Here is a 22,340-nt window from a genome sequence, read left to right as displayed (position 1 = left end):
TATGCATGGAAGCATTATCTGTAGTACAGAAGAAACCATGCTGACCCTTCTAGTATGCAACATTCCTTTTTCTAAAGGCTTACCTTTAACAATTAAGAATAATCAAAACTACTCATTTGAGTCTCAAAGTAAAGGTGCAGTGGTGTTGCAAACAGGAGAAATTAAACAACTGAAATTGAAGAAAAATCATGACAACAACTGCCTTTTGTCTTCTCTTTTATCAAGAACTCAAATAACATTTCCACTAAGCATCTAGAATTAAGAAACCTGCCTAACATGGCTTTCGAAAAGCAATGTCATGAAAAGCAAGGTCAAACTATCAGTAGGAGAAAATCACTGAGTATCAGTCTAATCGTAAAATGAAGATTACTTGCTTTACAAATTGCTCTGGTATCTTCTGTTGAACACCATAAAAAATACACAGAGTTTTTCACTGATACTTCAGTGAGCTGCACATGGAATAAATAAATTAAGGTAAAGAAAACTTATGATTAATAATCAAAAGGCTCAGGGTTAGGAATAAAAATATCCAAAATAGCATATTTTCTTCCATTCAACTGAAGGGAATGAAAAGAAAAACAGGGCTTTGAAAAATCTCATGAAAGAAATTTCTACATGTAAATGAAGATACTCCACTGACAACTGCAAAATTCCTTTTGAGTCCCATTTCATATTAAGTAACTTGAAAAACAACCAATCTTTTAAGTCCTCATTGAAGTCCATTTAGAACCCTAAAGGTTTACAGAAAGTGATTTAAAAATATTTTATTGCTTCTGATTATGTTACTATATACAGTATGTACACAACAGGTGAAACTGGTAGCAAAAGGAGAATAGAGATGAAAATCAGCTTACAGTTCAACCGAATGACAAAAGCATTCTGCCCTCAGTCTTTGCCTTTTAACATCAGTAATTCTTCAGTATCTCCCTTTCTTCTTCATGTCTATTCCAGAGTACAAAGGAATAAATCATCAGTCCTCAGCCCACATTAATGGTCAATTTTCCTCAAGTTCATGACTTGCACATTAATCTGTTATTAAAAAATTAATCTGAAAGGCAGAGGTTCTATCAGAAGGTGATTAGACATTTTTGCTAATAGAAATCTAGTTCTCTTGATTGTCACAACATTCAAGATTTCTTCCTCTCTGTTTTTGATGGCTAACAGTGATGAGAAGTTGCTGTTGAAGAGCACTAGCGAACAACAGAACATTCAGATAAGAAACATGCTGTCACAATGCTTTCACACGATACACCATTTTGAGGAAAACCAAACGGTTACTCTACAAATTAAGTAGTTTCCTTCAAAGTAAGAGTTTGAAGTCTTGTCATTAATTAATTAATTTTCTTTAATGTTATTTGGATAGATTTCTTATTCAGGATGAAAGCTTTATACTCTGCCCATTTTAAAAATGCACCTAGAGAAGATGAAAAGTCATTTTGCATTGTGGTGGTTGGTGGTTTACATTCCCAGGACTGAATTGGTGTGGTCTCTTACTGGCAGCAGATGCATTGCTATTAACATATTCAAGTAAGAAACACTTACCTAAAGCTAATATATTCACAGACACCAAGCAAGGCAGTTGTCAGTAGCAAATGACAAAGCGGACACCCTGAATTCTGGTCTGAAAAGGTAAGGTTAAATGCTATTTGGCTGTATGCAACTCCTACAGTGATTTTTAAACTTTTTCAATTTGTTAAGCTTATTGATGGATGCCGTTGACTTCTACATGCTAAAAGCACCTACGTTTGTTTTTAAAACAGCGTTCCTGTAGCTAGCAGTATAAGCTCCCTTCAGTACCCAGTAACAAGAGCACAGTGCTCTCATACACGGCAACAGATCTGGCAGAGAGCAAAACACTTCTGACACAAAGGCATTTCAGTTACTGCACTCTGCAACCTGCCCATTTGTTCAATTTTTATCTTCTCAGTTCGCTCACAAATAATAGACTCATATTCTCTTTAAGCACTATGGACTTCTTCAGAAGCACTCTACTACATGTGTCTTGACACACTTCTCAGTACAGCCATTGATAAAGACCAACTTTGGCTTGAGTGGGACCAGAAGTAAGACAACACTGAACACGTTCCTACTCTGCAATTTCAGACCTGAATTTAATCAAAATGTTCAAAGTGCTACTTCTTAAAACTATAGGCAGGCTCAGTCAAATTGGCAGCATTGAAAACAGCTCCAGAAGGCCCAAGAGCCACCTGCATTCACATGGGCAAAACAGCAAACATTTACCGAGCACCTGTGTGAAGGGCATTCCTGGATGTTTTATACAGGGGTGGGATTTTTATTATTTTTCTGTCACCTTTTATTCAACAGCTTCACTGTTGCCAGTGTAAGTAATAAAACTGCTCAACACAGAAGGAAAAGAGGACATCAGCACAAAGCCTTGATGCTAGTTTATGCCAGACTTATGCTACCCATTCACAAATTGTTAAGTGTATTCAAGTAACTTCGCTTCTCCTGACACAGTGTATTATGTATGTATAAAAGTACACAACAGAAGCCCAGCTTTGCAAGAGCATAAAGGAACAAGTTTATCCAACAGGGAAGTAAAATGATTTCATTAGGAAATGCCTCGAGCAGGCAAGCTTGCAGTTTTAACATGCACAAAATGCCTGAGACAGTGCCTTCACTGGGGTCAACATACACACTTTGCTTTGTTACAGATAAATCAAGAAGACAACAGTATCAAAACTCAGAAGAGATTCAGTAGTACAGGAAACCCAACTAAAATACTGGCCATTTGCATTATTTAGCAGCTATCTGTAAACACCAAGAATGCCTAACTAGTGTGCTTTACTAAATTTTAGCCAACTCCTGATGACTTCATAGTATAGATATTATGACTAAGCTTCCTTGAATGACAATAGCAGCTTTAAGACACACTTCACATTTCTGATTAGGACTTTGAAAAAAGAATAGGCATTGTGCTTCTCTGACCAACGTAGGACTGCAGGGGATCCTCCTCCAACTCTGAGTTGACAGAGAGAGTGAGTGCGGGAGAAAGACTGCTCCCAAATAATTCTTTCACTAGATTCCACCCAGTTCTGAGCAGATTCCACGTTATGTGGACTAAACATACAGTGCAGATAACTAGTAAAGCTAATAACCCACATAATTCCCTATTGAATCTTGTCAATTTAAGGTGCTTGCTAATAATCTGAGACATAAATAAGATTCTAAGGAATCAACCGCACAAGGCATGGCTTGAACAGTTAACTCTTCTCTACTATCCCTCGCAGCTACTAGATTTATGGCCACCCTGCTTATGCTGAATGCAGATACAATAAATACCATCCAGCATAAACTTAGTAGCTCTGGCAAAGACCAACTTTACCTCAGCTGCAGCAAAACGTGACACAGGGATGCCTACTTGTGCTAAATTTGCAGAGGGCACACGTAAGATAGAAATGTATCTATTTGATTCCTAACAATTACTTCTTTTGGGTGCAAGTTATGTGGCAAGTAGTGAGCCAGAGACATCTCCCAAGCATCCACAAAGTGCACAGCAATTCCTGAGAACATTTTCCTCATGACAGAATCAAGCTGAAGGGAATACCAGTCACTGTTAAAGAGGCTCACTTCTGGCCCAAGCTCCTGAACGTTTGCAGTTCTGATGACGATTAAAGTCTTGGGGCTGCGGTCCAGCAGTTGAATAACTGCCCTCCGAATGTTCCTCAGCCTCCTGATATACACTTCCACAGGGAAAGTGCTGAAGTGGGACCATATAGTTATGGCTATCACAGTGTTTCTCCCCCCAACGATGCCATTCAGTTCGTTAGCAATGTAGCGCAGTTCACTTGTAAAGACTGTTGTAAAGCGAATGGGTGGTCCGTGACAGCGGAACTTCAGTAGGATGTTGTGCTTCAGATCCACAGACATAAAAGGGCCCACATTCTTAGGACTCCCCAGATTAAACTCCACTAGATCTGAAAGCCCGAGAGCAAACATTAGTTCAAGGCAGAAAAAGACACAAAATGATTCATCAGGACAAAAGGATCACAGGGCAACAGCAGTGAATACATACACAGTTCTAAGAACCCTAAAGTGAAGCAAAAGGTAAGCATTATCATAGAATGGCCCAGGCTGGAAGGGATCTCAAGACCACCAAGCTTCAACCCCCCTGCTGCAGGCATGGTTGCTATCCACTATATCAGGCTGCCCAGGCCCTATCTAACCAGGCCTTGAACACCTCCAAGGGATGAGGAACCAGCAATCTCTCTGGGCAGCCTGCATCCATGCCTCACCACAAATACACAAACAGGTTAATTCATACACAAATATCACAGAATTGCAGACCCTTCAAATAAAAAACCTCCTCCTAATATCTAAGCTAAGCCTTCTCTCTTCCTGTTTAAAACCATTCCCCTCTTTCCTATCAATATCTGCCTATGTAAAAATTTGGTCTCACTTCTGCTTATAAGCTCCACTTAGATACTGGCAGGCCAAAATGACATCTTCTGTTGTAGTCTTCTCTTCCCCAGGCTGTACAAACCCTGCTCCCTCTATCTTTCTTCACAGGAGAAGTGCACCAGCCCTCTAATAATCTTTTTGTCCTGCCTCTGGATCCACTGCAACAGCTCCACAGGCATATTGACTACATATTTCAAAACAGAGTTTGTATGACTGTTGAAATTTGCAAGCCAGCACACTTTACCTTAAAAAGATAATAAGTATAAGTAAATATTTTTTTTTTCCAAGTTCCCCAAACTGTTTTTTTTCCTCCAGGTAAAAGAAAAAAGCATTTCTAAACAGATCTCCTTTTTAACAACAGGCTTTTTCATTGTCACTCTATGAGCCCAAAGTTCACTGTAACTTTCACAGCAACTTCAGAACTCCATTAAATTTAAAGAAGAATTTAATTGGCAAACACGGAGTCTCAATCTCCATTTCAACACTACTGAACTACCTTAGAGTTGGGGTGAAAGAGAAATACCAAATTGGCTACTGAAATTGTGTTATTTAATGAAAAGTTAAAACTCAAAACCAAATCAACAGTAGTCATCTGCTTCTGGACGTCATTTGCTTCTGGAAGTCATTTTGCTACTTCACTACACTCCAAAATATTACCTGCCAAGCCTCATCCAGGCAATCCTCAAGTTTTGGTATGCCACCTCGTGGCCACATAATAACTCACAGTATCAACAATGTTCTTAACTAGTAAAACATTTTATAATGACAGCTTCATAGATGCACAACTTGTGGCCCTTTCTCTCCTAAAGTCTAGAAGTTTCTAAAGTTTTCTTAAACTTTAGGATCTCAAAAGTCAAATCTCAAAATTTGAATGACTGCATTTCTATCAGCACTTACGATGACGTTTTGCCTTCCCTCTCCCTTTTGACATTACTATTCAATAAGATCAACTCTGCAATGAGAGGTGCAATCTGAAATGAGTAGAATAAAGAATTGCAAATGTCTTCAAGGTTAAAAAAAAAAATCAATTAAAAAGAAAAATAACAACCTGGAACAGCTGCAGTCAGATACTCAAACCACTGCCTTATTGTAGAGTCTCCAAACAAGTGGATTACTTTTCCTTGTAAGCACTTGCTTATATCATCTGACTTGTTAAAATGATAAATCCAGTGTGTTCTTGGTCTCCAAAGATCTTCATAGTAATAACCAGAAGGGGAAACTGTGGGATCTTCAGCCTTGTCCATATTGCTTGAATCTGGAAGAAAAAAAAAAAAAAACCCTCTGAAATTACCATATAACAAACACACCTTCTATCACTTAAATGGATGTGTACATCCAACTACTTTGCTTTAGAATGCATATAATATACATTAGAAAGCTCAATGCATCTCAAGTCTGTAAGACCAAGTACTTTCCTCGCTGGTTCTGCATCAAAACCTACTACATGTGACCACTTGTAGCTTTAAAGTTTAAAAAAAAAAAAACAACTTATTTTAAACTTAACTACTTTTTAACTTATTTTGAAGTACTTCTAAGTTAAACTATATCTGATGCTGATAAAGGAGGACAGTATGGACGGCATCACAGAATTTCCAAGCCTCACTATGCCTTCTCTGCCAGCACACATCTGCAAACTGCCGAAGTACAGCTCCCCCCTCTAGCGGCCAGTCTGCCAACAGGATGGTATGGCAGCTGTTGTGCTCTACAGGAGCAGCACCTCCTGCTGCAGCAGCGGACACCAGCCCTAAGGTGACAACATGCAAGAGATAACCTGATACCACTTGTATTTGCTTAGTGTAAATCCTTCTGTGGAACAGTCCACACACTGACACTAATGTAGGCCACAGACGCTGTAAGTATGAAATCTGAATTATGAGGACTACAAAATCAGGAAGTGCCAGAATTAAAGCTACTGCCAATATTTACGTGCCTTTGGAATGTATGAATTATGTTAAACTTTAATTCCATGGGTTTCATACTTTCTGCTGTCCAACTTCCTCCTATTTCAATGCTGGCAAAGGTTGTCCTCTGAGGAGTAATTTGACAACACCAGAGAAGCTCTGATTCTTTGGACTCCTCTTTGTCTTGCAGAGGTCGGATGTTATGTTGAAAACTGGGGCCAGCGATTACAGGAAGAGAAGCTGCAACCTCAAGGTTACATCAGTCAAACATTGCCTTATTTCTCATAGCAGCCAGTGCGCACATTGAACTTTCATGAGGTCATTAAGTACAGGTTCCTCCTTTTCCACATATCTATTCTAACACTTAAGGGCCTGGAAATGAGCTGACTCACAGTTCCAAAGAAACCCAAAGCCACAGCTTGGATAGAAAAGCTGTCAGTGAACAGTGAACTGAGAAGCACAGAGCTGCTCTCTGGCATTGAAGCCAAGTAACCACACAGAAGAGCCATGACCATCTATTAAAAAACATTTATACCCACCTTGTACCCACCTACCCATGGAGACTACTGGTCCCTGCCCTGTCATAGTCTACAGTTGTTTGGGACTGCACATCTACACATGGCCAAAGCCATGCCAGGGCCCATTCTAACTGTGCAAAAGTAGAGGCAATGAGTTCCAGTGCCCAGAAACACCCTCTGCTAGATGTTTCATTATAACACAGCAGCAGCTAATTCCCTAAAGACTCACAGATTCAAACAACCCCCACAGGGATCTTTAAACACCCATCCCTGATAGTCATTTTCGGTCTTGCTATTCCTATACAATATTCTGTGTTTTATATCAATAGATTTTAGCCCCCTTATACTTTACAGGAACATTCACAGAATACAAAGCCTATAATCTTGAGAACCATAGAAAAATCCATTAGAAAGTCTTATATTTGGATAATTTCTTAAATAACATGTAGCAACTGGCAATAGGGCCAATGAAAGAAGAGCAATCAACTAACAATGCTGAGTAATCTAAACCATATGAAAGAGAACTGCTACAAAGGAAGTGAAAAGGCTACCATGTGGTCATGTAACTAAAGACAAACTCACGTGAGTTCACAACTTAAATTCTTTTGTTTTGTAAGTTTTAGTGTAAAGATTCACAGAACGGTCAGGGTTGGAAGGGGCCTCAAGCATTATGAACTTCCAACCCGCTGCCACAAGCAACCTCCCCATTTAACACTAGACCAGCCTGCCCAGGACCCCATCCAATCTGGCCCTGAACACCTTTAGGGACAGGGCATCCACAACCTCTCTGGGCAGCCTGTTCCAGCACCTCACCACTCTCACAGTAAAGAACTTCCCCCTGACATCCAACCTAAATCTTTCCTTCCTCAAAACCATTTCCTATTCAAACCATTCAAACTTTTAAAGTGATTATTAGACTAAGCATATAAATAGGATGCTCTGAAAGTAATGCCTATTTATTTCCATGGAAACTACAACAGATACAGCTACAAAACACTGTTTTTCAGCATGGCGACCATCATTTGCTATATATGTTTTTGCTAGTGATGAATAAGAATGCATGCCACGCTTATCAAAATCTACACCAGATGAAGTGCTCCACTGCTGCTGCACTGTTACCCACACAGCCTGCCTGCAGCCACATCCACTGCTCAGTCTCTAGAAATGTTCTGCAAGCACCAATGGATGTCAACGGGTGCCATCTTTCCCACATGGAAGAATTCAGTGACACAGCTTTGCTTCATCTGCACTCCCATGTCAGACACCATTCTCTCAGACTGCCCCTCTGCTGCCATCTGTCACATGGCAACAACATGTAAGTGAATATCGGCAGGAAAGTTCAGCCTTTATTGCCATCCCACCAACATCTGCCTCTGACATAATGAAATGGGAGGGATTGCTCTCAGAGCAGCCCTTGTACATACGTGAAGTGAGACATGAGAACAAGCTGTGAACTCACAGTACAACTAACACCAGCTTTTGAAGTCTTTGTACAGCAGCATACCTGTTTCGCTCCAGAATTCAAAGACCTTTACTTCTAGATTTTATGAAAGAAGGTAAAAGCTGTGATCTGAACAGTTACAAACCAAGAATGGAAATCGATTATAGCTCGGGAAAAAAAAAGAAATTTCAAAAGTGAACTATATCTACATTTACCTCCCAAAGAAAAGAATGTACAAAATTAAAGACAATAAAATAAGGAATGTAAGTAGGCATTAATCCTTAGTCATACATCCATCATCTCTATTCCAGAGTATTAGATTTACTTGTTCAGAGACTGTTCCTGTTAGAAGGAATTTCCCCGAGGAAATTGTGCCACTCCTATCAACCCTTTCCAACCTATCATTAAACCTCAGGAAATAAAAACACGCTTTGATCATCCACCCCCTGTAAAAAGGGTGATATAATCAAATCTCAAACAGTTTCTACAAGAAAATATTTTAAAAATTAAACAACAGAACACGTCACATCTAAAGGGTCTGGAGACAGAAGGGGGAAAATGCTGCTGGCCTGACAGCATCTTTTTATTTTTTATTTTTTAAATAAAGAGAATGGCAGAACTAAAAAGAAGCAGCACTGCAGGCTGCTTTCTTTTATGATTTAATTGCTCAGGTCAGGAACTCCACCTTTAATATCTCCTACAGCTTATTAAAAAAACTGGAGAGCTTTCAATTAAAGAGTAATTCTGTATCATATTTTTATGCAATGCATTTAGAGGCATTAAAAGCATGCAGGTGAATTTGAATTAGATAAATATTTCACTTTAACTTAGCACAGACTGTGTTTTCTGTGCTTAGACACGATACAGAAAAATTAGGTTCTAGTCCACAACTTTAGGTTATGACACTGCACGGTAACACAAGTGATACTAATAATTAAATGCAAGTTATCTGATACCTATTACATAAATTTCTTAGAAAAATAAACACACAAAACTTGAAAAACACCTCACAGTTAGCTTTGCTAGATTAACCCATTTGCTAAGCAGTTAACTAAGACATTTTATATCTCTGAGTAAATATCAGAAGTAAACACCAATTATTTTTCCTAAAAGTTCAATTTACATGTCTTTTTAGATAAATTTGATGTTAGTCCTTAGCAACATTCAAAAGCTTCCACCTTCAACACAAAAAAGACTTAAGATTATTTCTATTTCACATTACAAAAACTAACAAACTCATTAGTATCTCATGCTTCTCACTCTTTTTATTTAAATATGAAATAAACCCAGGAATTTTATAAAATTCACTATACCTGTAAATGCCTTGGGCTTTACAATCACCGAGTCAGGTCCTCTGGAGAGTATGGGCATTTTGATGTTCACATCACTTGAACAAAGATTAAAACAGTTATGTGACATTACCTTCAAGTTTTACAGCCTTACAGATCACTTTTCTTAATCCACGTGTTGACAGCTGAATTATTTAATTTCCTTAAGACCACTCTCACTGTTTTCAGTCAGAATTCAAGATTTAAGAGCATGAGGATAAAAATCCTGTGCACATTCTTACTTGTACAAGCCTGGATAAAACCATTAAGCTATGGGAAGCCTGTTATATGCTTTGAGGGATTAACCACAAAGATTGGAAGTTCCCAGCTTGGGGCACATGGAGTTCTGCCAGGAGGCAAACTACTTGAGAGGGCACACTGGTGCATTAGCTCCCAGCTCTGCCACATTTCAGTAACTGCTTACCTCAAGAGGAGGTGGCTGTTGCTTTCAGCCTCCACAATGCCACATGCTGTTTCACAGTACACACGGGATTTCAAGCAGCCCAGCATTATCACCACCTGCAATTTTAGCTCTATGCTATGCTGCCAGTCAACACCCAACCAGTCTCAGAGATCTTCAGCAAGACAGCAGTTTGCTCAATATGGAAGCAAAGCCTACACCCCTACACACAAAGAGCTCTCAGAAGTGCTTGTTTGTGGACAGCTGAATGAACCTAGTAGGGTTTTGTGATTGAACACTATTGGTGGAATACAAGAGATTCCCACCCTTAGAGAAGGTGTGCATCTTCAGGAGCAGGTGCTTGAATCAAGTAGTTGAGTATTTTCTTCCCCTCCATCCTAAAGTTTGTCTTAAAAAAAAAAGCAAATATATATTTAAAAAATGACTGAGTACATATAAAGTCAGTGACATACATACCTTTGGAAAAAGAGGCTTTCTTCATGTGTCAGAAGGCCTTTTTGATATCCACCCTTGGCATGGCTGATTCGGCTGGAACAGGACAGTTTTCGTGGCTTGTAACAGAACCAGGGCTCACCAGTGTAGAGATCTGTGAAGTTACAGACTGGAAGATCTCCAGGCAAGCATACATTGCACTCAGTAGTTTCTGAAAATCTCCCAGACTTGAATGAGCTTTTGAAATAAACTCTGTCAGGCCTTTCTTCTCGTAAACGCAGGAGGACTTGGACTGCTTCACTTGGATGAACGAGAGTCACAGATACTTTGACCTCTCCTGGCCAAAGTAACGTAAAAAAGACTTTGTAAAGGCCGTTATGGCAGTCTACAATCCTTCCTATTGCTCCAGCTTTCAGCACTGGAGAGTGGATTCGTGCCTGTAGATAGTCTCCACCATATTGCTTGGGTTTTCCTTGGAAATCCCTCACACGAACAACCACCTCTAACTGGTCACCCACCTTGAAGAAACTTCTGGGCTTCACAATCACAAAGTCACTGTGTACTGGATCAGTGCTTTGTAAAAAACCAATTTTGCCATCAGGGGGTTTCGGCCATTGTAGTGCAGCAAGCAATGATTCCTGTTCAGCTTGTTCTCTTTTGGACAAAGTCTGCTGCTCATAACCACAGTAAGGCTTCCTGGTAGTTTTAGTTGTCTGCGATAGAGAAGGCTGGTCATTGTTCTCCGTTATCCAATTTGATCCTGAAACTGTGTAGTCATCCAGGTGCTAGAGGGGGAAAAAAAAGAGTACAAGAAACTGTGCTATTAAATGAAACACAACGAAGAACAGATACTGTCTAAGAACCAGGAGTTTGCTTCGCACAGCTTTGAGGCTGACCAAATGAAGCAACTTTAATAGAACATACACATTGATTCCCTGGACTATGAGATGTCTGAAGAAGCAGTTGTACAACCCGTGCTTACCCAATGGCTACTTTATCCTGCCCTAGCAAAGTGTCTTTTACGTGAGGTATGCTTAGTATTTTCTGTGGTAGTATTTTGGCTATTAGCATATTCTGTATCAACAATATGAAACAAATACAGAAAGCCATACAATTAAATAGAAAAGTAACTCATTTAATATTCTTACCGTAATTAGAGTCTGGCTAAAGCATTATGCTGCTTTTTTAGCTGCCGTGTAGAAAATTACCTTTATCCCAGCCAAAGTAGTGCTATACTTTGGATTTGTCATGAAAAGAGTGCTGATAACACACCAATATTTAGTTGTTACCTAGCAGTGCTTACAGGGTGAAAAGACCTTGACACAAGCATTACCTAGCATATATACATATACTACGTAGCTCCCCTGCTTTATGCAGTATATTGATGTATTCAAATTAAATAAAAAGAAAGAAAACGTTGTTTATATTTCTTCCTTTTCCAAAAAAAGTAAACCTAACAAGAAATACAAACTTATAGGCTTGAAGGCCATTATAAGAAGTTGGTTTTGATCAGCTTAGAATGAGAGAATAATGAACGCATTATCACGTAGAACAACGCAGTATAATGTAGAACATTAATTTCCTATTTGATATCCATGTTAACTATAAAATATGCAATCATGAGTTGTAACATTTTAACTAAAATGCAAAGTACCCATGGATACTTCGTTTTTTTTTGGTTTTTTTTTTGTTTTTTTGGGTTTTTTTTTTGTTTGTTTGTTTGTTTTTTTTTGTTTTTTTAAGATGATTTATAATAGAACCTTCTGTTTTACTTTTCCATTCAGGATTTTCAAGAATTTCCCCAAAGCCCATTAAGGGTAATTCAGGATTATTTCTCTTTTCCATTGGATCAGATAAAAACGTGAACAGGTCTCCACACATTATTTTTTCTAATCCAGTACATTCCAGGCAAAGCTGAGAACGACTCTCAAGCACAGTTCATTCTTAAATCTTGCCCACATATTTCTAAATTATGCCAAGTTTCTACTTCTGAATGCCTTCACTACTTCCCTTCTTCTGCTCATACGTATAAGTGGCACAGAAAACATTGCATGGTATGATTATTATTATTTTTTTAAGTTAGTTATACATTTGAACACATCCAACACGTTGGTAAATATGCCTGAGTTTGCAAAAGCATTTAAGAAACTTCCTAAGGAGGAATGTGGGGGAAAATGGGGGTGTTTGTAAAACTCTCAAATTCAGTGGAGATTCTCATGGGAAAATTTCTTCTTTTAGCTTGATCCATCAAGAGGATGTGGGCCAGGGGAGTGGGATGCAGAAAAAAAAAAGCATAGGCATCCTTTCAAATGAAGAGCTACCTTCAAATCCTTTCTAATGAAACACAGCTACCTAAGAAAGCCTTAAGAACAGGCCTTATCATTGCTTTAATCTTCTGTAGATTTCGTCAGAGTTTTATCCTATTCCTTCTGTCAGATTTATTTGTACAGAAGATGGCCATGAGGTAGCTAGCCTCTCTAAAGTACCTCCAAGGAAATATCTACTGAATTCAGTGGAAAAGGGCACAGAGAACACTAAACCAATTCAAGGTCACAAAACAAAATACAGAATATAACTCAATATTTCTAAAACAGTACACTTAAGCATCCTTTTTAGCACAGTGCCAAGCCAAAGCACTTCAGCTGCATGCAGCTAAGTTCCCAAACAAGAGCTATCACATCAACCGAAGCATCTCCAGATTATGACAAAGCAGAATTGACCACACCACAAATACTTTCTCAATCAACCCTCAAGGAGAAGGGGAAAAAAAAACAAAACAAATCACACCCTCTCTACAAAGGTAAATGCAAAACTGTCTCCACATCACGGAAAGACCATTGTTCCTGTAACAACCTCACTCATCTTCACAGACTTCTTCCAAGCCCAAATAAGACCACATACTATTGCAAAATTATAAGTTAAGGGCTGAAAGTGTGCTACAACACATGTGGCATTCACAGGAAAAACCATCACAGAGATTAGCTTTTCCAGTTAAGGCAGGAAAAGCTTCAGAGTCAATTTGTATGTGGAAGACCCTTGAATGAAATTTCCAAACCATCTTCCTTTCTGAAGAGGTTCCCTGACTCATTTCCAAACAAGCGTTCAAACTCCCCCATCCCTACAAATAGACAAGCCTTGTCCTTTGGATTGATAGATTAGTTTGTCCCAACCATTCCTTATCCACCCTTTTTCTATAGTCTACAACTATCAGCAGTGAAAACAAAATCAAGTTTCTCAGAGCAGGCAAAAAACAAACAAACAAACCCATCTTGAAACACTTCTGAGGAATCCTCTCCCCAGATCTTACATTATTTTAGTTTCCAATGTAATGTCCATATAGAATAACGCTTGTCCTGCTTTATTTTCACATATACTCCACACAAAAACGCCTTGATTTTGAAGGCAATTCCTAGCATTTATTCGCTGCTTTCTAAAGATAATCAGAACCCCGATGTGATCACAAAGTAATTTAATGGATATCTATCTAGTAAAGCAGGCAAGACAGAATGGATTACACATCAATTGAGCTCAAACAAGTCTGTGAGCTGTTCTTGATGCATAAGCAAGTAAAAATGGATGCTATATTTTCAGTTTCAAGCATCCTTGCTACCAACTAAGTGAAAATAAGGTGTAATGCATAACATTACAACCCCAGAGAGGCAGTCACACTCTCAAAGATATGTCCCCGCCCATGGCAAAGGAGCAAGAATAGATGATCTTTAAAGATGACTTTCAAATTAAACCTGTGACATTTGAGACTTCAATAGACCCACAGCAAACACTTGTTCTCAGTTAAATGCAACAACACAAGTGGTTGATAAACAAAAGAGGCTGAGTATTTCAGCTCCTGCTGAAAAGGTGGATCTTCATCTATATTTTGAAGTCCAGTATCATCTAGTGTAACTGTTAGATTTATGGCAATTGCTCCACATGTACTATGCCAAACTGTTTACGTTCCTACATTAGAGCAGAAAACATCCCAGGAGATTTCCAAATGACAGGCATGGAAGTAAAAAAAAGTAGTTCAAGTTCACCCAGAGTCTTAATTCATACAGCAGATAATATTTGAGACCAAATACCAGCTACTGAGAGGCCAGTCATCTTATTTTCAGTCATTTTACACTCCAAATACTTTAGCCCTCATATTCATCTACAACAGCCGTGAGATCAGCTGTTTTTACTGTCTCACAGCACTGAGTAGGTGCTAAATAAATCCAAAATGTCAAAGCCAGTTCTAAAAAGCCACCACCTGACACACAACTGTTCCAGCAATAAACTGAATGAGATGACAGTTTTCTTCTGCAAAGATCTGCAATTTAGCAGCAACGCCACCACAAGAAAAAAAGAAAAAGCAGCACTGTCATAGTTCATTTGTTCTTTTTGTCTGCTGGTGAGAGGTGGATGGTTGGACAACATGATCTTAGAGGTTTTTTTCCAACCTTGGTGGCCCTATGATTCATCCTGACTTTTGAATGTTTCCAAGCAGTTACTCAATCTTACTGCAAGGACTTTTCACAGAATCACAGAATCACCCGGGTTGGAAGGGACCTCAAGGATCACGTAGTTCCAACCCCCTGCCTAGCAGGGCCACCAAACACACACATTCAGACCCTGTCCAACCTGGCCTTAAACACATCCAAGGACGGGGCATCCACAACCTCCCTGGGCAGCCCGTTCCAGGGCCTAACCACTCTCCTTGTATAGAACTTCCCCTAACATCCAACCTAAATCTTCCCTCCTTCAACTTGGATCCATTTCCCCTAGTCCTGCTGTTGTCAGCCCTTTTGAAGAGTTTACTCCCCTCGTGGGTGTAGGTTCCCTTCAGGTATTGATAGGCTGCAATGAGGTCACCCCGCAGCCTTCTCTTCTCCAGGCTGAACAAGCCCAACTCCCTCAGCCTGTCCTCATAGGGGAGGTGCTCCAGCCCCCTGATCATCTTAGTCGCCCTCCTCTGGACCCTTTCCAAAATCTCAATGTCTTTCTTGTACTGAGGGCTCCACACCTGGACACAGTACTCCAGATGGGGCCTCACAAGAGCCGAGTAGAGAGGGACGATCACCTCCCTGTCCCTGCTGACCACCCCTCTCCTGATGGAGCCCAGGATCCCATTTGCCTTTCGAGCTGCCAGAGCGCACTGCTGGCTCATGTTCAGCCTCTCGTCCATCAGGACCCCCAGGTCCTTCTCTGCCGAGCTGCTCTCAAGGACCACTCCTCCCAGCCTGTACGGGTGCCTGGGGTTCTTCCGGCCCAAATGCAAAACTTTTGCTCTTTTGCATTGTTTGCCCTGAATCTGGCACCTGCAGTTTTCAAGTTCATGTCTCCATTAGTAGCGGAACGAGGCAATGAAAGTGTTATTTTTCCCATGCTACATGCTATTTTATATCTCAGACATTTTCCTTGCCCTTATCTGAACCTCCAACCCAACAGTGTCTATTTAAGTGTAAGAAGGGATCACTTTGCTTGGGCATCACTAGCCAGAAGATAAAGACTTTGCAAGTGGGTTTCACGCAACTTAAACATATAACACACTTATCAGCTAATATGCATCAAAAATAATCAGGATTTACTATTAGGCTAAGCATTATGCTCACCTGCCAAATGCTGCAATGGAAAGTCTGGGCAAGCAGGCAGCCACAGGGAAGGGTCAGCCCTCAAGGCTCCCTGCAGTGGATCCTCAGTGATGTTATTTAGCTTGACTTCAGTGAGACTCCCATAATACCCTCATAGACAAACTGATGAAGTCCAGCTTCATCTGCATTTACGTAGCCTGTACTGAAAACTGACTAACTGATTTGTTGTTGTGATCAACAGCATAAAGTCCACCTGCAGAAACAGAATTAGGCATTCTGGTAGAGAGCAAACCAATCAGGTGAAAACTCATTTTCTTGTTGCAATGTGTTAACAAGAACATATCCAGTGAACTGAGGGAAGTGCTAATTTCCCTCAACTCAGCCATGGTAAAGTCATATCTAAAGCACTATATCTGCTTTTTGTCCACCTACTACCACAGTTGAAGTGAAGAGACCAGCTGAGAATCCCTAAGATGACTAAGGGTTTGGAATACATGACATACTAGAAGACACTAATAGAAGCAGACTTTCAGAAGTCTGGAGAAGACCAAGAAGGGATCAGTTCAGGGCTTTTTTTACTACCCAAATTGAAGATAGAAATTGCAGTCCTTTTACTGTCTGTTTCTGACAAGAGGCAACTTCCACATGCACATAATGGTAATGTTCTTCTCTATGCACAGCAATGAAAGGCTGCCCAGACAGGCTGCAGAACACCTCCTTGCTGAAGGGCATCAAAATTCAAGTCAAGAACATAGTGAGCAACCCGAAATAACTTTGAAGTTATCCCTTTGAGTGTTGAAGATGTCCATGCACACTTTCTGCTCTGAATTTTTCTGTTATTCCAACCATCCAAACCATCTCCACTTACCTCTAACTGAAAAAAGTTATGGACCAGCACCACAACAGCCAGTACTGCCATAAGAAGGCAGAAGATTTGCAGTCTGAATGAGTCACGCCACATTGTCCATTCATGTCTTTTCCTCCCATGTTAGATGCTGCCATGATTTCCATTCATCACAAACACGAATGTCATTTCGTCTCAGTAGCGCACACATTAGTTCAGCTGACTTCCACTTCATTCCTGCAAATACATTTACAAGAGTTATATAAAGCCCCCTAAAATGACTTGGAATTAAACACATAAAGTATTTAAATGGTAGAACTCTTCACTACCACAACTGGTTTAACAGACCTGGTAAGTCTACAGACAGATTTTTGTGGCAATCTGAACTGCACTATCTATAATTCTAATGGGTATTTCAAGGCAAAAATATCATAAAGGCAATTTCACCTGTATTTGATAGAAAAATAAAATGAAGAACGTGAGATTTCCTTCTGGCAACTAAGAAAAACACCATCTTGTTTATCTATTAGGCCACACTGTCACCATCCAGCCATTGTAAGCCCAAGACTTTTAGCAGAAACTTGTGGTTTTAGGCATCCCCACGTTTACCTGATTGGAGACTTTAATAAGTTATCAAGGATCCTCTAGATCTACAGAGAGGACTACATCCTCTCTGATCTTTATCATTCCTTTTATACAGTGTATATTTTTACAAAGAGCTAATGGTTAAAAAAACTGCTTGAAGAACGCAGGATTGCTTTTATGAAATTCGATACGTAATTGCCATGCTTTTATAAAGCTTAACTCTCAATGTTTCCTCAATACTGCTTGATAGCTGATGAACAACTGTGATACAGAACCACAGATTTAACTGTTGATAAACTGTTCTCGCAGCTTAATGCTTTTCAAGTTTGAAACTTTTGTCTTTCTTCTTTCTGAACGGGATAACTTCAAGGCAGTGATTTGCAAGCTGAATGGGTTTCATTCTTACAGAAGGAGAGGATCTGAACTTGGAAACACAACAGATGGCAAGCAGAGGCAGTCAAAAGAACGCAGTCCCCTCCAATCCAATATTCTCCACACAGTGTTACTCATACACACATCTACCAAGTGCAACAACATCAAATGATTAGAGAAACGTTGCACAACCTTCTATAAATAGTTTAGCTGAAGAGCAACAGTATTTTTTCAGACTGTATGAAGAACATTGCATGAACTTAAATGTAATGATGTTTTGAATATCACAATTACCTAATTAAATCTTTCACTAGATGAGCATAGATCAGAATCCTGAAATATACTACTGGATAACCAGGACAGCCTCAAAATAGACTGTATATGGAATTGCTTTATAAGGATTATATGGATTATAACTGCAGTTGCTTTGCAGAGAATTACGGAGAACATTTCTCTGACTGACAAACAAGCATCAAAAGAGCAAAACATCCATTAAAATAAAAGTATCAAACTGACCAAATGCAAAAAAAAAAAAAAAAAAGCAGACTTATTGGAATGCCTCTGTGTTAATATAAAGTATTAAGTTCAGATAAAATACCAGATAGGTTTTTAAGCTATCCACCATGAATCTCTTAGACTGCTCCCTCTTTGTCATACTGTATTTCCAGAAGACATCTGGGAAGCAGTAGTCCTCCATGAGAAGAAGGGCTAGGAGCATGAGCTGCACACAGAATAGTTTACATATCTCTTCGTCTTCATTGGGTAACAGAACCCTACTTTAATATCAGCCATACTGGCCTTTTCCCTGACTGCTTTCTCACACTGTAATCATTTGTGTAGAGGCATTCAAGCTGGGCCCCTAATTAAACCAATTTATTGCATGAAATAGCTGGAATTGCCCTGTGCTGCTCTCCAGGTGCCCTCCAGGAGACCAGGTACCCTCCAGGACCAGCCCTCTGATCCCTTTCCTGGTACTGTAACCAGTAACACTTCAGTGGATTGAGGCCCCTCTCCTCTGGTAGTTTAACAGCTCTCTCCATCAGCTTACCAAACCTATAACTGAAGACATTCTTCTCATACATGTTTCATAGCTCTCTTGCTAGAAAAGAAATTTTTCTTAAAATACTATATCTCTGTAAAAGTCACACGCTCCAAAACAAGCAATAGCATGCTTTTAAAGCTTTCTTTAGCAAAGGCCTCAAGTTACTTTCAGATTCATCATCTGTGAAGAACAGATCTAGCTCATCTGTTATATAACACAAGCTATCTAAGCAAGATATAAAGCCTTCAGTTCTTCCTGTATCCTTGAAGTGTTCTCTGCAGCCATCCATCTAAAAGGCAGAAAATACCCTTGGAAAAAAATAAAGGGGAAAGAAAGATGAAGCAATATTATATGCATATATGTGCACATATAATATAGAACCATAGGGGATGGAAGTGAGACCTCATAGAGTCTAACCCTCTGCTAAAGCAGATTTCCTGCAGTAGGTCACTCAGGTAGACAGTCCAGGTGGGTCTTGAATGCCTCCAGAGAAGGAGACTCCACCACCTCTCCAGGCAGCCTGTGCTAGTGATCCATCACCCTGCCAATGAAGATCTGCCTCATATTTATATACAAGATCCTGTTGTAACACTGTAATGCAATGGAAAGCGCAGTAATGACAGCGGAGTAGCAAAGTCCTATGCTGGAGCAAGTGAGGGCTTGCTCAAATGCAGCAGCCATGGACATAAAGGAAAGAAACTGCTTACCTTCAGAAGGCCTCAGATACACAAAGATCTCCAAGAAGACACCCTTACCACCAGTGCCAACCCTTTAATGAGATGTGGGAAGGGGTGGATCCTGGCTCCACTCCTTCCAGTCCCTCAGGTGGATTGCATGCACCTGAGCTCCCTTGAGTTGGCTCTGCCTTCCTACCAGGTGCTCAATCACTGCTTCAAGCTGTGACTTAGTATTTCCTCTGCACCTGTGTTCCAGTTTATGCCCAATGCTCCTTGTCCTGTCACTGCACAGCACTGGAGAGAGCCTGGACCCAACCATTTAACTCCCACACTTTAGATATTTATAAAGAGTGAGGAAATCGCCTCTTTGCCTTCTATTTGCCAGACTGAACAGTCTTAGTTTTTCTCAGCCTTTTCTTATTTGGGAAATAATTCAGGTCCCTTTTATGTATATTATATATATTATATAAAATACAAGGTGTGTGTGCATACACAGTATTTTCTTCCAGCAAAGTCTCTTATGCTGGTGGTTTGCATCCAAAAGTAAACAAAACATGACAGGCAGTTAAGATTTTTTTTATAAGATGCGATTATTTTTTTCTATAGCAAATCATGGGTTCTATTTATTTATTTATTACGTTTTTCAACTTCAGTCCTATACTTAATTTGCTATTGCTGCTCATGAAGTATTACTCCTACCAGCTTTGCATCATTTCGAGTTATTACATCCATCGCTTCGCCCATAGTTACAAAAGAAACACATGAAATTAATGACATCTTTATGATCAGCATTTCCTGTTCTCCGATGCCCATTTACAGATCTGCCTTTTAGTTTATATCACTGTCACTTCTATCCCCAAACACCTGTGAGCGAATAGTGCCGCCGAAGCACATACCGGCGCAGCCACCTCAAAGAACTGCGGTGCACATCCCTAAGATACGGATCTAATCCTGGTGATGGCTCTTGCATGCTAGGCACCCAGCTGTTGCAGTCACAGCAGAAGAGAGGCGCAGCCGCTTCTCCTAGCCGAGGCTCGCTCCCCAGACAGCCCTGACATTCAGAGGTCATCACAAGCCATTGGCGGGAGCTCGCTTTGCTGCAGCTTGCTGCAGCTCCTCCAGCCTGATAAACACGCGCTGCCACAGCACGGGTCCAACGCTCCTCCACACGCAGGGAGGTGGGAGAAGAGAGCAAACAGGAGGTGCAATTCTGCAATTAAAACGCGTTTAAAAAAAAAAAAAAAAAGAAAAACCTCATTCTTCCGGCCCGCAGCACATCCACCCCTCGGCTAGGAACGGCCCAGGAGGCCGCGGGCAAAGCCGGGCAGCCCCGCGGCTCCAGGGAGCGCCTGCCTGCCTTCCTTCCTTCCTTCCTTCAGCCGCCGAGACAAAAAGCGAGTGAGGCACGGGAGGCAGCGGGCGCTGCGGGATCCTCCTCCGCTACAGCGCCCCGAGCCGAGCCGGCCCCGCACCCACTTCCCCTGCCGGAGTTTCCCTTCCCCACACAACCCCACCGCCGCAGTCCCGACTCCCCCCCACCCGCCCCTCACCGTGATGCCGGCCGCTCCCCCGGGCCAGGAGACGACAGCTCCCTCTCTCCCGGCCCGGAGGCGGCACGTCGCGTATCTGCCGGCCCGGTCCGCCGCTGCCATGGCACCACCTCCCGGCACCTCCTCCTCCACCCCGGCCCCGCCCGCCGACATCGCGTGCCTCTCGGCCAGGGCCGCCCACAGCCATCGCGCCAAGAGGGTCGGTGCTGCGTCGACCAGCGTCTTCATCAGCGACCTACGTGAAGAGATAGAGCCCACCCTCTGCATGTGTGCTGATGGTACCTGGGAGGAGTGGCTGACGCACCAAGAAGGCCGTGCTGCCATTCAATGAGACCTGGACAGGCTGGAGAGTTGGGCAGAGAGGAACCTGATGAGGTTCAACAAGAGCAAGTGCAGAGTCTTGCACCTGCGGAGGAATAACTGCATGCATCTGTACAAATTAGGGGCTGACATGCTGGAGAGAAACTCTGCAGAGAAGGACCTGTGTGTGGTGATGGACAGCAGGATGGCCATGAGCCAGCAGTGTGCCCTTGTGGCCAAGAAGGCCAATGGTAACCTGGGGTGCATTAAAAAGAGCGTGGCCAGCAGGTTGAGGGAGGTGGTTCTCCCCCTTTGAGCAAGGCCACATCTGGAGTACTGTGTCCATTTCTAGGCTCTTTAGTTCAAAAATGGCAAAGATATCCTAGAGAGAGTCCAGAGAGAGCAACAAAGACGATGAGGGGCCAGGAGCATCTCTTATAAGCACCTCTTATACAAGGAAAGGCTGGAACAGATTGTGAAGTCTCCTTCTTTGGAAACTTCAAGACCTGCCTGGATGCCTACCTGTGTGACCTGCTTTAGGGAACCTACTTTAGCGGGTGAGTTGTGCTAGGTGATCTCTAGAGATCCCTTCCAACCCCTAAATTATGATTCTGTGATAAAGCTGGGGAGGTAGTAGGCCAGCTGCAGGAGTCTGCGCTAGGAACATGGGTAACAGCACAGCAATTGGGCAATTGGGCGATAAGCCATGCTGAAGGCAGGAATTTCAAGAGCCTGGGGACACACACAGACAGCGCTGAGCCTAATGGTCTGCATCAGAGCTGTACAGCATGCTCAGTCTGGCAACAAGACATCTGCAGTTGGGTTTGCCACTGTAAGTAATCGCAGTGCAAATGGAGGAATAACTCTGTCCAAAACGTTCACATGCTACCTACTGCTTCTGTGTGTACAGTTAAAGCATGGGTGTCCAACCTTTTGG

The 22,340-nt window shown here is 41.3% G+C and overlaps 1 protein-coding gene across 1 annotated transcript; it reads right to left on the bottom strand.

The window, feature by feature from the left end:
- Positions 1 to 203: 203 nt before the first annotated feature.
- NXPE3 (neurexophilin and PC-esterase domain family member 3) lies at positions 204 to 21,204 on the bottom strand. The gene is made up of 6 exons (XM_042810968.1): positions 21,104 to 21,204; positions 16,902 to 17,114; positions 10,488 to 11,248; positions 9,596 to 9,669; positions 5,471 to 5,677; positions 204 to 3,938 (listed from the first exon to the last, which is right to left on the bottom strand). The coding sequence occupies exons 2-6, from the start codon at positions 16,992 to 16,994 to the stop codon at positions 3,388 to 3,390; spliced, it is 1,686 nt and encodes a 561-aa protein (XP_042666902.1). The 5' UTR covers positions 16,995 to 17,114; positions 21,104 to 21,204; the 3' UTR covers positions 204 to 3,387.
- Between the last annotated feature and the right edge of the window lie 1,136 nt (positions 21,205 to 22,340).

Source organism: Centrocercus urophasianus, unplaced genomic scaffold (assembly GCF_019232065.1).
Source record: "Centrocercus urophasianus isolate 14NV4802_14NV808 unplaced genomic scaffold, USGS_Curo_1.0 seq_12, whole genome shotgun sequence".
Taxonomy (NCBI): domain Eukaryota; kingdom Metazoa; phylum Chordata; class Aves; order Galliformes; family Phasianidae; genus Centrocercus; species Centrocercus urophasianus.
This window is presented reverse-complemented; position numbering and strand designations above follow the sequence as displayed.

Coding starts and splice junctions, on each gene's coding strand:
- NXPE3 (XM_042810968.1), bottom strand. CDS start 16,994: ATGTGGCGTGACTCATTCAGACTGCAAATCTTCTGCCTTCTTATGGCA. Junction 5,678..9,595: donor AAAGCCCAAGGCATTTACAG/GTATAGTGAATT, acceptor TTTTTCTTCCAG/ATTCAAGCAATATGGACAAG. Junction 3,939..5,470: donor TCTGACTGCAGCTGTTCCAG/GTTGTTATTTTT, acceptor TCGGGCTTTCAG/ATCTAGTGGAGTTTAATCTG.